The sequence below is a fragment of the Chlorocebus sabaeus genome, chromosome 9 (assembly GCF_047675955.1).
Source record: "Chlorocebus sabaeus isolate Y175 chromosome 9, mChlSab1.0.hap1, whole genome shotgun sequence".
Taxonomy (NCBI): domain Eukaryota; kingdom Metazoa; phylum Chordata; class Mammalia; order Primates; family Cercopithecidae; genus Chlorocebus; species Chlorocebus sabaeus.
Genome location: NC_132912.1, coordinates 112,961,118 through 112,975,471, shown reverse-complemented (window position 1 = coordinate 112,975,471; position 14,354 = coordinate 112,961,118). Strand labels below are relative to the sequence as shown.

Genomic DNA, 14,354 nt, shown 5'->3' with positions numbered 1-14,354 from the left:
AAGAAAAACTATAGTCACACTCAATGGTCAAAGAATGCATTTTTTCATAAGATCAGGAACAGGGCAAGAATGTCCATTCTCATCACTTCTATCCAGCACTGTACTAGAGATTCTAGCCAGTGAAATAAAACAAAAAAAAGGAAACACAGAGAAGGAAATGGAAAAAATAAAAATGTCTTTACTTGCAAACAACATTAATGTCTATTTAGAAAATCCTAAAGAAGCTGGGCGTGGTGGCTCACGCCTGTAATCCCAGCACTTTGGGAGGCTGAGACAGGTGGATTACCTGAGGTCAGGAGTTCGAAACCAGCCTGACCAACATGGAGAAACCCTGTCTCTACTAAAAATACAAAAATTAGTCGGGCATGATGGCGCATGCCTGTAATCCCAGTTACTCAGGAGGCTGAGGCGGGAGAATCACTTGAACCCAGGAGGTGGAGGCTGCAGTGAGCCAAGATTGCACCATTGCACTCCAGCTTGGGCAACAAGAGTGAAACTCCGTCTCGGAAAAAAGAAAAAAAAAGAAAATCCTAAGGAATATACAGACTATTAGAACAATTAAGTTTAGCGAAGTCAGTTCACAAAACCAATATGCCAAATTGAATTGCCATTTAAAATAGCATCAAAGAATACTTAAGGGTAAATTTAACAAAGTATGTGCATGACCCACACTCTGAAAACCTAAAAAATACTGCTGAAATTTGAAAACGTCCAAATAATAGACATACTATGTTAATGAACTAGAAGATTCAATAGTTAAGACATATCAAGTTTCCCCCAATTAATTTACAGATCCAATGCAATCCCAATAAAAATTCCAGCAGGCTCTCTGTTGTAGAAATTTACAAACTGATTCTAAAATTTATGTAAAAATGCCGGCCATGTGCAGTGGCTCACGCCTGTAATCCCAACACTTCGGAAGGCAGAGGTGGGAGGATTGCATGAGCCCAGGAGTTCAAGACCAGCCTGGGCAACATGGTGAAACCGTACCTCTACAAAAAATACAAAAATTAGTGAAGTGTAGGAGTGCACACCTGTGGTCCCAGCTCCTAACTCAGGAGGCTGTGATGGGAGAATCACCTGAGCCCAAGAAGGTTAAGGCTGCAGTGGGCCATGATCATGCCACTGCACTCCAGCCTGGGTAAAAGAGTGAAAGCCTGTCTCAAAAAAATTAATTAATTAAAATAAAAATGCAAAAGACCCAGAATAGCCAAAGGAACTTTTGAAAAAGAAGAACCAAGTCAGAGTACATTCATTACCTGATTTCATAACTTTTTGAAAAACTATAATAATTAAGACTGTGTGGCATTAGAATAAGGATGAATATTTAGATCAAAGGATCAGAACAGAAAATCCAGAAATAAGATGCACAAGTCTGTGGTCAACTGATTTTTCACAAAGATGCCAAGGCCATTTGATGAATAAAGTATAGTCTTCTCAACAAATGATGCTGGAACAACTGGATGTCCATTTGCAAAAAAAAAACAAAAAAAAATGAACTTCAACCTTTACTTCACACCCTCTGCAAAAATTAACTCTAAATGAATTTTAGATCTAAATGTAAAACCTAACATAAACTGCTAGAAGAAAATAGAGAAGAAAAAAAAAATTTTGAGATGGAATCTCACTCTGTTGCCCAGGCTGGAGTGCAGTAGCGTGATCTCAAGTCACTGTAGACTCCACTATGCAGGTTTAAGTGATTCTCCTGCTTCAGCCTCCCAAGTAGCTGGGATTACCGGCATGTGCCATCGTGCCTGGCTAATGTTTGTATTTTTAGTAGAGACAGGGCTTCACCATGTTGGTCATGCTGGTCTCGAACACCTGACCTCGAGATCCGCCTGCCTCGTCCTCCCTCCCAAAGTGTTGGGAATACAGGCGTGAGCCACCACACCTGGCCAACAGAGCTTATTTATTTATTTATTTATTTGAGATGGAGTCTTGCTCTGTCGCCCAGGCTGGAGTGCAGTGGCACGATCTTGGCTCGCTGCAAGCTCTGCCTCCCGGGTTCACAACATTCTCCTGCCTCAGCCTCCCAAGTAGCTGGGACTACAGACGCCCGCCACCACTCCCGGCTAATTTTTTGTATTTTTAGTAGAGACGGGGTTTCACCGTGTTAGCCAGAATGGTCTCGATCTCCTGACCTCATGATCCGCCCTCCTTGGCCTCCCAAAGTGCTGGGATTACAGGTGTGAGCCACCACGCCCAACCCTGTAAAATAATACTTCTTAGGTAAGGGAGCAACACTAGAAACTACAGAGAATTTTGAAGGTTAAAATAACTGGTCTTAAACATATTCTCAAAGTTTAAAAAGACATTAAGATAAACCACTAATTATCTAAACTACTTCATTGGTTAACAACAAATTCTATTACAGAGCAATATTCTAAAAACCTTTAAAAGTACAGAAAATACCAGCAATTTCCTAACTCACCTGACTTCCAAAGGTAATCATTTTAAGAAAGAATCAGGCATTGGCTGGGCGCAGTAGCTCATGCCTGTAATCCCAGCACTTTGGGAGGCTGAGGCGGGCAGATCACTTGAGGCCGGGAGTTCAAGACCATCCTGGCCAACATGGTGAAACCCCGTCTCTACTAAAAATACAAAAATTAGCTGGGCATGGTGGTGCACGCCTGTAGTCCCAGATACTCAGGAGGCTGAGGTGGGAGAATCACTTGAACCCAGGAGGTGGGGGTTGCAGTGAGCCGAGATCGTGCCCCTGCACTCCAGTCTGGCGACAGAGCAAGACTCTGTCTCAAAAAAAAAAAAAAAGGAAGAAAAGAAAAGAAAAAAAAGAGTCAAGCATGAAATAAATATTCAGTAAATAATTGTTGGGGGAAAAATGAGTGGTCCTGTAGATGTATAACACTTGCATCTATGGGGAGGAGGTGAGTATATTAATAATAATATAAAAATTAGGAGCAACTTCAAAAAAATAGACTTGATATTATGGGTAATGCTGTTAATTATGGTACCACTGACTGTGTTTTAAAATGTAGGAAATCAAAATAAAAAAACAATCTAACAAAAAAATGCATGTTTATAGTTCATCGGCACTATAAAATCACACTAAAAATGGGACCTGGAAATATACTTTGTCAAAGCATACTATCAAACCTCTTTGATTAGATTAGTATCTAGAAAACTCTCCTTACTGAAAAAATGACAAAGAATCATGCCATATTCAAAAGGAGGCAATGTTCTTTCATTTGTAAGGAGAAATCTAGAAGAGAAAGCTTTCTTCGAGTCAACAGTACTGCCTGATTACAACAGTGATGCATGTATTGCTTAAAATCCAGCTTGACAATAAAGTCAGCCACCATCTACAGCTATAAGGCTTAAGCAATCACCATCTCTAAGCCACATGTGCTTTAACCATAAAATGAGTGATAATATTTTGTCTTCATAAAACAGAGAACCGTACTGAAGCATTCCCTTTCTACATTTTGTGATCTTCTACATCACATATTCAATATTTTGACAAAAATGCCTTTCATCGAATGGGAACAGAAACAACTGTCCTACTGACTTACAAGGCATGATCATACAAGTCTCCTTCAACACTTCCGTAGAGGAATATAACCTTAAGAAACCCAGCAATAGCAGGCCGGGCGCAGTGGCTCACGCCTATAATCCCAGCACTCTGGGAAGCTGAGGCGGGCGGATCACTTGTGGTCAAGAGTTCCAAACCAGCCTGGCCAACATGGTGAAACCCCATCTCTACTAAAATATACAAAAATTAACCAGGCATGGTGGCAGGCGACTTAATCCCCATTACTTGGGAGACAGAGGCAGGAGAATCGTTAATTGTTAAAGGAGGTAGAGGTTGCAGTGAGCCAAGATCTAGCCACTGCACTCAAACCTAGGGGATAAGAGCGAGACTTCTCTCAAAAAAAAAATAGCAAACTTACACTTCAAGGAAGCAAACTTACACTTCAAGGAAGCATTTAAAGGAAAGCCTGAGTTTTTTTAGTATAAAGCATATAATTCTTGGGAATTTTTCATTTAACTCAATTTTCATAGAAGACTATCACAAAACACATTTCACTGGAAGTGTTAATCACTCAAAATGCAGAAAATACTGAAGAATAATAACAACATCATTAAGAGTTTAACTGGTACTAATCTACATTTTTGTCCTGAAACTTTGGGAGTTTTCTATGGGACAAAGACCCAGAAACTATTTTTTAAAATAAAAAACTTTGAAAAACACAGAATAGTGGAAAGAAATTACACAAAAATAAAAATAAGGCTTCATTCAATTCTTCTGTGAACAAATAGGTTCATGTAGAATAAAGAAAAGATAAAGCATCTCAAATTACTACTGGAAAAAATCCTTTGTAACTATCCTAGGAAAATAATTCACCACCATCCCTCCCTGCAGAAAAACTAAAAAGCCATGAAGATAGCCAATAAGGATGCAAAGCTAAAAATGTAACAATACAATAATTCTATCTAAAATAAGACTAAAGCATTTCTTTATTCTATAGTTTAAGAAAAATTAAACTAAAGCCTTATAAGCAACAGAAAAGTTGTTTTTTTAGTGTCCTCAATCTTAGAAGGTGGAACTGAAATACTGTTGTTATGAGATTCTTTAGTATCTATAGGACACTAAAGAGAAGAAATATATCAACTTGAAATTAAAGCATAAATTGGCTATTTACTACTTCCCAGATTACCTTAAAACAATGCAATTACTATGTGCGTGTCACAGGCTCATATGAATATTTATTGCCAATATTTGACAGACTTCTGGTTCTTTCAATGCGCAAGTTTTTGTATTATTTTATTTTCACGAAACAGGATGACACTGAACGTTCTTCAAAATTAAGTGTGGCATTCTGTAGCCTACTTGTTTAAAAGAATTGACAGTTTAGAGATTTTTATTCTTTAAATACTACATACTGTTTTTCCAAATGTATCATTAACATCCCTTAGAACACAAAGTAATTAGAGTTTGCCAAAGCAGGGGTTCTATCATCTTTCCTTCAAGTCTAATATGGTACTCAGCACAAAAAAGAAACTCAATTTAAGACAGTCTACTTGGAGTTTGAAAACTTTCCATTCTTTAAGAAACATATACTATGTACGGGGCACTGTGATAAGTACTAGGGATAAATGTTTAAGCAGAAGAGACTCAATCCCTGCCTGCCTCACAGTGTTTTTAATCCAGTGAATAGGATATGAATTTAAGAAAGAATTGGATAACTGTATTTCTACAAACGTGATGAACACTATGAAGGAAAAATAGGGGTGCCATGAAGTATCTGAAGACCTGATCTACTATGACAGATGAGGAAACATTCCTGAGGAACTTACGATCGAGCTGAAGGAAAAGTGTTGTTCAACAGAGATAACAAAGGGGGAGGAAAAATTATTTCCGGCAGGGAACAAAAAGTATGCAAAGATCTTGAGGTAGAAGAAAATGTGTATCCAAAGAAGGCTGGCCAATATAATTCATAAGAACTGGCCGGGCACGGTGGCTCACGCCTGTAATCCCAGCACTTTGGGAGGCCGAGGCAGGAGGATCATGAGGTCAGGAGATTGAGACCATCCTGGCTAACACAGTAAAACCCTGTCTCTACTAACAATACAAAAAATTAGCCAGGCGTGGTGGCGGACACCTTTGTCCAAGCTACACGGGAGGCTGAGGCAGGAGAATGGCGTGAACCCGGGAGTCAGAGCTTGCAGTGAGCCGAGATCGCGCCACAGCACTCTAGCCTAGGTGACAGAGCAAGACAAAAAAAAAAGAACTGTGGTTGCAGGGACACCAGGTAATAAGTTACTGCAGTCGTCCAGGTAAGAGATGATGGTAGCTGAGATTAGGAGGACAGTAATGAAGATAACAGGAAAGAAGGCCGATTGAAGAGATATTTAGGAAGAAATCAGTGTTACATTGCAGCCATGGCTTATTTAGTAGAGTTTTAAGGATGACAGACCTTGAGATTTTTTCACCTGTGATACCAAATAGTAAAGAAGCTAGAATCTGAGCTTATCTGATGCTCCCCAAAGAGCCAGATAGCTATTGCAGCCACATTCTCTAACAGCAGTAACATCTTAGCAATGTTGATTTTTGGAAGTGTGCCAGAAGGCTGTGACCAAGACCACAGTAAAATCAAGCATTTATTTTAAAAATAATTATATATTATAGGTCCCACTTCCAACTATCAGAACCATCCCAAATGATAAAATTACTGGTATTTGCAAGGAACATATCTGTAATATCACATTATATCATTTATTTTCTCTCCTTTGTACTTCTGTGAAAATAAGATTTTAAGGCATGGGGGAAAGGGGAATAGGAATGTATAGTATTCGGAGTTAACTTTCAGCATAAATTTATAAAGTAACTTTTTATTTTTTTATTTTTTGGGATGGAGTCTCACTCTGTGGCCCAGGCTGTAGTGCAATGGCGCAATCTCGGCTCACTGAAAGCTCCGCCTCCTAAGTTCCAGGAATTATCCTGCCTCAGCCTCCCAAGTAGCAGAGATTACAGGCACACGCTACTATGCCCAGCTAATTTTTGTATTTTTAGTAGAGACAGGGTTTCATCATGTTGGCCAGGCTGGTCTCAAACTCCTGACCTCAGGTGATCCACCTACCTCAGCCTCCCAAAGTGCTGGAATTACAGGCGTGAGCCACTGCACCCGGCCTAAAGTAACATTTTTGTCAGGCATATCATATAACACCTGAGAATATCAGGGGTAAAAGAGTCAATCACCATTATATCTTAAAGATGCTATGATGTCAAAGAAACAAATGTCATTTTATAACATACATCAATGTTCAAGATGTATAGTAATAAAAGCTACTTCCACACTAGTAGCTTTTTGATCAAGTAAAAATAAGACACATATACTTATGAACTCTATTCCTTTCCTTGTTTCAGATGATAAACACATGGAAATTTCTGTAAGTCTTCTTTCTGCTTTATGTAACCAGCATAATAAAATCTCTATTAAAATCCAACAGTAAACTTAAAATTAAGAAGCAGCCTACAGAGTCCTCTTTGAAATGGATCAACACTATTGTCCAAATACCCCAGTATTGGAACTTCTACCTCAGCTCTCCTTAATTCCACGAAGCAGGCATTTTAAATAAGAGGCTAAGGAGAAATAACTTCTAGTGTTTCATTTTAACATACTAGTTCTCTCTCATAGGCCCCAGCCCAAACCCCACACATTTGTGGATCTTTTGATAATACATTCTAAAATCTATTTATTTCTCTCTCTCTCTTTCTTGCTACTTATATTCCCATATAAAAGTACCTTCTTTTGTTCTAGGTGGTCTAACGTTCACATATTCTCCTTTGGGCACTATCAGAACACTATGGCATGCTTGCAGTTTTACAAATTTTCCAACATGCTATGCTAAAACACAGTAATTAGCACTGTGGTCCCACACATAATATTAGAATCCTAACAGAAACGCTAGCATGAAAGAGAAACATCACTTAGCCCAAACCCCAAGCTGAGCAAAGTGTAAGTCAACAGATGATTAAGAGTTTCTTATTAATGACAGGTAACATAATTGATAAAAACCTAGGAATGTGCATCTTATTTATGCCTCTACAATCCTTGAGTTCCTAAAAATGTCACATCTGCAATGATGGGAGACATATTAAATTACTAATATAGTAACCAATCTCTAAAACTGTCAATAAATCAGAGTCACAGAAGTTCAGGATAATGAGGGACCTTGGTGAGCATCTAATACATCTCATTTTACAGATGAATATAGTAAGGGATGGGAAATGTACTGAAATTATATACCTAATTTCTAGAAAATAGGAAAGGCTTAAATACTTGCAGCATGACAGAACTCAGGTTTGGTTTCCTATGTGTACTCTTACTATGTCTCCAAGTTGAAAAAAAGAGTTTTTTTAATCTATGTGGATTGAAACATACATAAATTCCTGAATAGGTCTTAATTCTTGATAACTTAAACACTGAAACTGTAAGGGCAAGCAAATGTACATTTTTTTAAATGCTGTGTATCATACCACGTATTTTCATCTCCACCATACAACAACAAAATCTCTAGACCCACACATAACACATATAGTACATCAAGCTTATGGTTATTTTTATAACCTAAGAAATTAAAAACTATATAGTAGTCTTAATGAAAAGTAGCTAAAAAAAGGGAACATGCAGCTCTACGGAGAAGTCAAAGGAGAAAAGTGACTCCTAGTTTTTCCTCGGAGATGTCTGAAATACAGAGTGGGATGATCCAACCTCATGAGTTCCAATTGTTATCTATAGAAGCCTCAGGCTTTCTGCATCAAGAGCCCCATTCTGTCTCAATCTGCTGTTCCAAATGACTAACCAACCACCTGACTGAAGCTCCCCAAAGCCTTCAGGGAAATTTGGTTACCCAGGGATCGCTCTGTCCTCCCCAAAATGAATGTTTATTATATTCTCTAGACAAAGCTCTGGGAAACAGAAATAAAGGTCTCATTTAATTCCCCTTATCAATGGAAAAGGCAGCCATCTGTTAATCTTCTGTTAAGAAAGGCCTTTTGAAAACTTCTTATGAGATGAATCCTAGGAATTTACTGGCTCCCCAGAATAAAAACACTGAAGAGACAGCCAGATACTACTCAGAGTTTTCAAAAATGGAAGTCAACTACATCTTAGTACATCTATTTTTTTCTCTTTTCGAGACAAAATTTCACTATGTCATCCAGGTTGGTCTTGAACTCCTAAGCTCAAGCAATCCTCCCACCTCAGCCTCCCAAAGTGCTGGAATTACAGGTGAGAGCCACTAGGCCCATCCTTTCCAAGTACATCTAGACAAGTATATTCTAAAAGATCTATTCTGCCTGAAAGATAAGCAGATTTTTTTTTTTTTTTCATTTTTGCTTTTAGAGCCCACCAACCAATCCGATCTTATTTAAAGAGGCAAAACTTTCACAGCATGGTCTTCCCTTTCCTCCTTAAACAAATAACCATTATCTGCTCACTACCAATTCTACCTAAATATTTTTATTCCTTTAACAAAGCCCTTGATTCTGCTTTACATCCTGCCAGACCTATTTCTGATTTTTTTTAAACCTTCTTGGACTGTCCTAAACTTGACCAGAATATTAAAAGCCACCCCACAATTACTTTTAGCAGGTGGCTGCATGCATGGATACATGCTGCCAAGTTTCTCAAGTTTCTCAACTTACTGTCCTCTCAGTCATAGCCATCTTAATAATCTCAGCAAGAACTTCTTTGGTTGTCTTTCCAAATTCTATTCCTTCCCTTCCATGCAAAACCAGGTTATGATTTCTAGACTTTTTTATTTTAAAAGGGCCAAATCCCCACCCCAGGGTAGTAGTAAAGGAACCCATCAAGTGCTGCTCCTCCAGACTTGGGATTACAGGAGAAATGTGCTCCTTCCCTCCAGTTCCCTCTTCTAAGCGTTCCCAGCTTGCTACCTGTTGGCAGTGCTGGTGTTGCTGCTCCCGCTGCTGTGTTTCTGTGCCCGGCTCAACCTCCTTGGGGGCTTCGAATGCTGCAGTCGGGGGCTTGGCATGGACGGGAATGAAGAGGCGTAGCCATGTTCACACTCTGAAGAGAGCAAGAAAAAAAGGTATAGTAAGAAGAATATAGTACCCAAATCCATTGAACCACAAATCCAAGGTCTTTGCAGTAACAGGTTTTTGAAAGCAAGAAAAAAGGTACAATGTTTCCACTCTTTTTGGTTAGAAGATTAATGTACCTCGCCTGGACATCAATCCTGTGACACCCCATCAGCTGGAAGGTGTTTCGATACCTCCTCTAAACCAAATAATTTATCCCCCCCCTTTCCAAAATCCTTCTCTCCCCAAAATTTTTTTTTGAGATTTCAGATGCTTTAGAACATTTTTTTGACCAGTTACCATTCGCCTCATTGATTTTACTTGCCTCAAAAATTCCCCTTTACTTTCAACTCTCTGTTCTAAAGAGTCTCTTTTAAGCCCAGTATTTTCGTGTACTTCGAACAAGTCTTACAGAGACATTTTCTCTCTTGACGCAACAATCTCCGAGTTCCTGCTCTTCCTGCCCCATCTCCACAGTCCCTTGGGTTGCCACCGCCAAAGGGGCCCTATCTCATCACCCGGCAGGTATTCAGAGGCCCCTTCCGCACGCTGCCAGTCCTCTGCCCACTCTCCACCGGCTTTCCCCCGCTCGGTGTTCTCCTGGCCTTGTCTCTTCCCCAGACACCCCCAGCATCCGCGTTCCTCCTTCTTCTTAACTCCCAGCACCCTCTCCCACTCCAGGCCCTGCTGGTTTCTCCATGGTCACCCTCTCTCCAGTCCCGGACCGTCCTCTCTCCAACTCCCCTCCGCCGGTCTCCTTCTCGCTCCCCGCACACCCACAACCCCACCCTCCGGGCGCACCCTCGCACCTCCCCCCGCACCTGCACGACCTCTCACACACGCCTCCACTCACGATCTCAGCACACACACTTCCCCACGCGCACCTCACGCGCGCGAGCTTCCCACGCACGCGCGCCCCTCCTACACGCGCCCCTCCCACACGCGCACGCCCTTCCCGCACACGCCCCTTCCCCCGCACCATCCCTCGCACGCGCGCACCCTCACGCGCGACCCTCCCCGCACACGCCCCTCCTCGCACACGCGCGAGCCCCTCTCCTCAGATGCCCCTCCCCTCACATGTGCGCACCCCTGCCCTCACACACACGCATGGCCCTCCCCTCACACGCGTGTTCCCCTCCCCTCACACGCCCCTCCCCACACGCGTACGCCCCTCCCCTCACACCCGCGCACCCCTCCCCTCACATGCGCGCGCCCCTCGCCTCACATGCTCGCCCCCACATGCTCGCACCCCTCCCCTCACACATGCGCACGCCACCCCCACACCCGCGCGCCCCTCCCCTCACGCGCGCTTCCCTCACACGTCCCTCCCCTCACACGCGCGCACCCCTCGCTCACACGCGCGCTCCCCTACCCGCAGACGCCCCTCCCCTCCCCTCACACGCCCTTTCCCTCACATGAGCGCACCCCTCTCCTCACATGCGCACGCCCTTCCACTCACATGCGCGTTCCCCTCCCCTCATACGCCCCTCCCCTCACGCGCGCACCCCTCCCTCCCACGCCCCTCCCCTCACACGCGCGCTCCCTTCCCCACATGCCCCTCCCATCACACACGCGCTCCACTCCCTCACACGCCCCCCTCACACGCGCGCCCCTCCCCTCACGCACGCACCCCTCCCTCACACGCCCCTCCCCTCACACGCGGGCACCCCTCCCTCACACGCCCCTCCCCTCACACGCCCGCTCCCCTCCCCACACGCCCCACCCCTCACACGCGCGCTCCCCTACGCTTACACGCACGCACACCTCTCCCTCACATGCGCGCACCTCACACGCGTGCCCTCCCTCACCAGCCGCACCGCACTCCCCATAAAGATTAGTAGCGCTCGGGCTCACGCAGCGGCGCCCAGCCATTACCTCGCTCCCGGCGCTCCAAAAACTCGGCAGCCTCCAGCAGACGCTGCACGTTGATCATCCTTACCCGCTCCATGGGCACCGCGGGTGGCGACCGGCGCCTCTCTGCACTCCCTTCCCGGGCCGACAGGAGGCGCCGCAGGCGGCTACGGCGAGGCGCCGTCCCGGAACATGTGCGGCAGGCGGGCGGGCCAGCCCGGCCGCGGCTCGGCGCGCTCTCCGCTGCCTCAGCCGCCCCAGCCGCGCCAGCCGCCCCAGCCGCGCCAGCCGCGCCCGCCGTGCCACCGGCAGCCCGCGCGTGGTTTGTTTACCTCTCCGCGCGAGCACGGGGGAGGGGCGGGAGCAGCGCCGCGGCCCGCCCCCTCCCGCCCCTGCCTCTGCCCCCTGGGAAATGTAGTCCCGCCCCAGCCCGCGGCTGCCGGGAATCGTAGTGCGCACGCCATTTCAGGGCGCCTGCGTTCCGCACGATTCGCAAAGGTCGTCGGAAGGTGTAGTCCCGCTGGGTTTCCTTTCCTGTCTCTAGGGAAGCCTAAGAAGTTGCGGGACTTTGCTTCTGGGAGGGAAGGATTTTTTTTCCCCCTCCAGACACGATGTGGAATGGGAAGGATTTGAGCAAGCTGGGAGTCTACTCCCGGGGAAACTTGTTTCTCAGCGACTCCCTGCGGTTGCCCAGGGGCTGAGACACTCTATTCCAAATATCATGTTGCAGTCCTTTATCTCCTACTTTCTCATGTAACGTATGTGCCTCAGTTTCCTCATCTGCAAAATGAGAAGAGTAACACACCTGCACCAACAGCGCACACAGAAACTGCAAAAGCCGAAATTGCTGTTCAAAAACAGGGATGATTTCATCAGAGAGGGTTTCCATGAAGCCCTTCTTCCACCTCAGCTTGCACACAGACAAGTACTTATCTTACTTTTTAAAACTTTCTCCTCCCTCAGTCCCTCACTAATGCTTTTAGACGCCAGAAAATTCTCCCTGGTGCTGAACAGAGTTTGATTCAAATCCTGACTCTGCTACTTACACTGACAGTGTGAACTCTTCCAGTCTCATTTTCCTTATGTATAAAATGGGTATGATCATATCCACGGCCTTGAGCTCGTGCCATGTGCCAGGCACTGTACCAGACTTAGTGTGCCTAGTAAAAGAGAAACAGACGCAGACCTGCTCTCGAGGTTCATGTATTCAGTAGGGCTTTTTGCGAAGATTAAATGCAATAATTCCGGCACTCAGTATATACTAGGCACTCAGTAAATAGAAGCGATGATGATGTTTTTCTCTTACGCTGTCCTCTGTAGCTAAAAGGGGAGTTAGCTAAAGAGAGCAGAGACCACATTAAAAGACTGCCACTGGCCGGGCACGATGGCTTACACCTGTAATCCCAGGACTTTGGGAGGCTGAGGCGGGCGGATAACCTGAGGTCAGGAGTTCGAAACCAGCTTTGCCAACATGGTGAAACCCTGTCTCTACTAAAAATACAAAAATTAGCGTGGCATGGTAGCGGGTGCCTGTAATCCCAGCTACTTGGGAGGCTGAGGCAGGAGAATCGCTTGAACCTGGGAGGCGGAGGTTGCAGTGAGCCGAGATCACACCACTGCACTCCAGCCTGGGCAACAGAGCAAGACTCAGTCTCAAAAGAAAAAAAAAAAAAAAAAAGCCCCTGACTGCTCTCATGGCCACTCTCTTTCTAAGTCCTCCATCTAAAAAATTCTCAAAGTCTAGACTAGGGTTTCTCAACTTTAGCATCATTGGCATTTTGATCTGGGTAATTCCTCCTTGGAGCAGGAGCTCTGTTCCGTGCTTTGCAGGATGCTTAGGAGCATCCCTGGCCTCTACCCACTAGAGGCCAGTAGCACACCACTACCCCTCCAGTGTGACAACCAAAAATGTCTCCTGGGGCACAAAATCCCTCCCCTGTCCCCCAGTTGGGAACAAGGGATCTAGGGAGAGAAAGGACAAGAGGATCGTACTTGTTGAATGCTCTAGGAGCAAGCTGGGAACCATGCAAACATACCCATAACTGTTCTCCAATTATTTATTTATTTATTTATTTATTTATTTATTTTGAGACAGAGTCTCGCTCTGTCGCCCAGGCTGGAGTGCAGTGGCACGATCTCGGTTCACCGCAAGCTCCGCCTCCCAGGTTCATGCCATTCTCCTACCTCGGTCTCCCAAGTAGCTGGGACTATAGGCGCCCACCACCATGCCCAGCTAATTTTTTGTATTTTTAGTGGAGACGGGGTTTCACAGTGTTAGTCAGGATGGTCTCGATCTCCTGACCTCGTGATCTGCCTGCCTAGGCCTCCCAGAGTGCTGGGATTATAGGCGTGAGCCACTGCGCCGAGCCTCCACCCCAATCGTTTTAACTTGCTGGTTGACATCACGTCCAAACTAACACGAAGCTCCTGGTGAGGGAAGAATTTCCCCCTCCCGTGGTCATTCCATTGGCTCCTGCAGAAAATACCATCTTGAGAAGGAACTCTTACCCTCTTAAAAATGTTAACGGCTTCATGCTGCATTTTAACATACCTTTCCCTCATACCGTTTGTTTTTTCTTTTTTTCTGAAGTGAATAAAATCTCCAGTGAGGTCACAAGCTGCAAAATTCTGCCAGTCCTTTTAAATATTACACTTGGCACCACATTTAAAACCAAATAGATATTCCATCAAATGCAAGAAGACCCAAAATGAGAGGTGTTCACAAGCCACAGAATAACTTTTTTTTTTTTTTTTTTTGTAAAGGCTTTGAAAAAGGGACTGTTTTTTTAGCTGTTGACTAGGTCGTTTCAGATCTGAGCTTTCCCATTGGGTGTTGGTAACAACTACCCTCCACCCTTAACAAGGGCCATCTTGGGTAGGGGTGGGAGTGGATTATTTTACAGAAAATATCATTCATTTAGAACATCTGTTAGTTGAG

The 14,354-nt window shown here is 44.4% G+C and overlaps 1 protein-coding gene across 4 annotated transcripts in view; it reads right to left on the bottom strand.

Moving 5' to 3' along the window:
• Positions 1–14,354, bottom strand: part of MXI1 (MAX interactor 1, dimerization protein) — a 79,586-nt gene that overhangs the window by 49,162 nt on the left and 16,070 nt on the right. For 2 of the 4 annotated variants that reach the window (XM_007964069.3, XM_007964070.3), the window contains exon 2: positions 9,422–9,554. In XM_007964069.3, coding sequence (XP_007962260.3) covers positions 9,422–9,554 — 133 coding nt within the window. Of the gene's footprint in view, positions 1–9,421; positions 9,555–11,440; positions 11,748–14,354 lie in introns of those variants that run through there. The other 2 variants (XM_007964071.3, XM_007964072.3) reach the window with 2 other exon arrangements.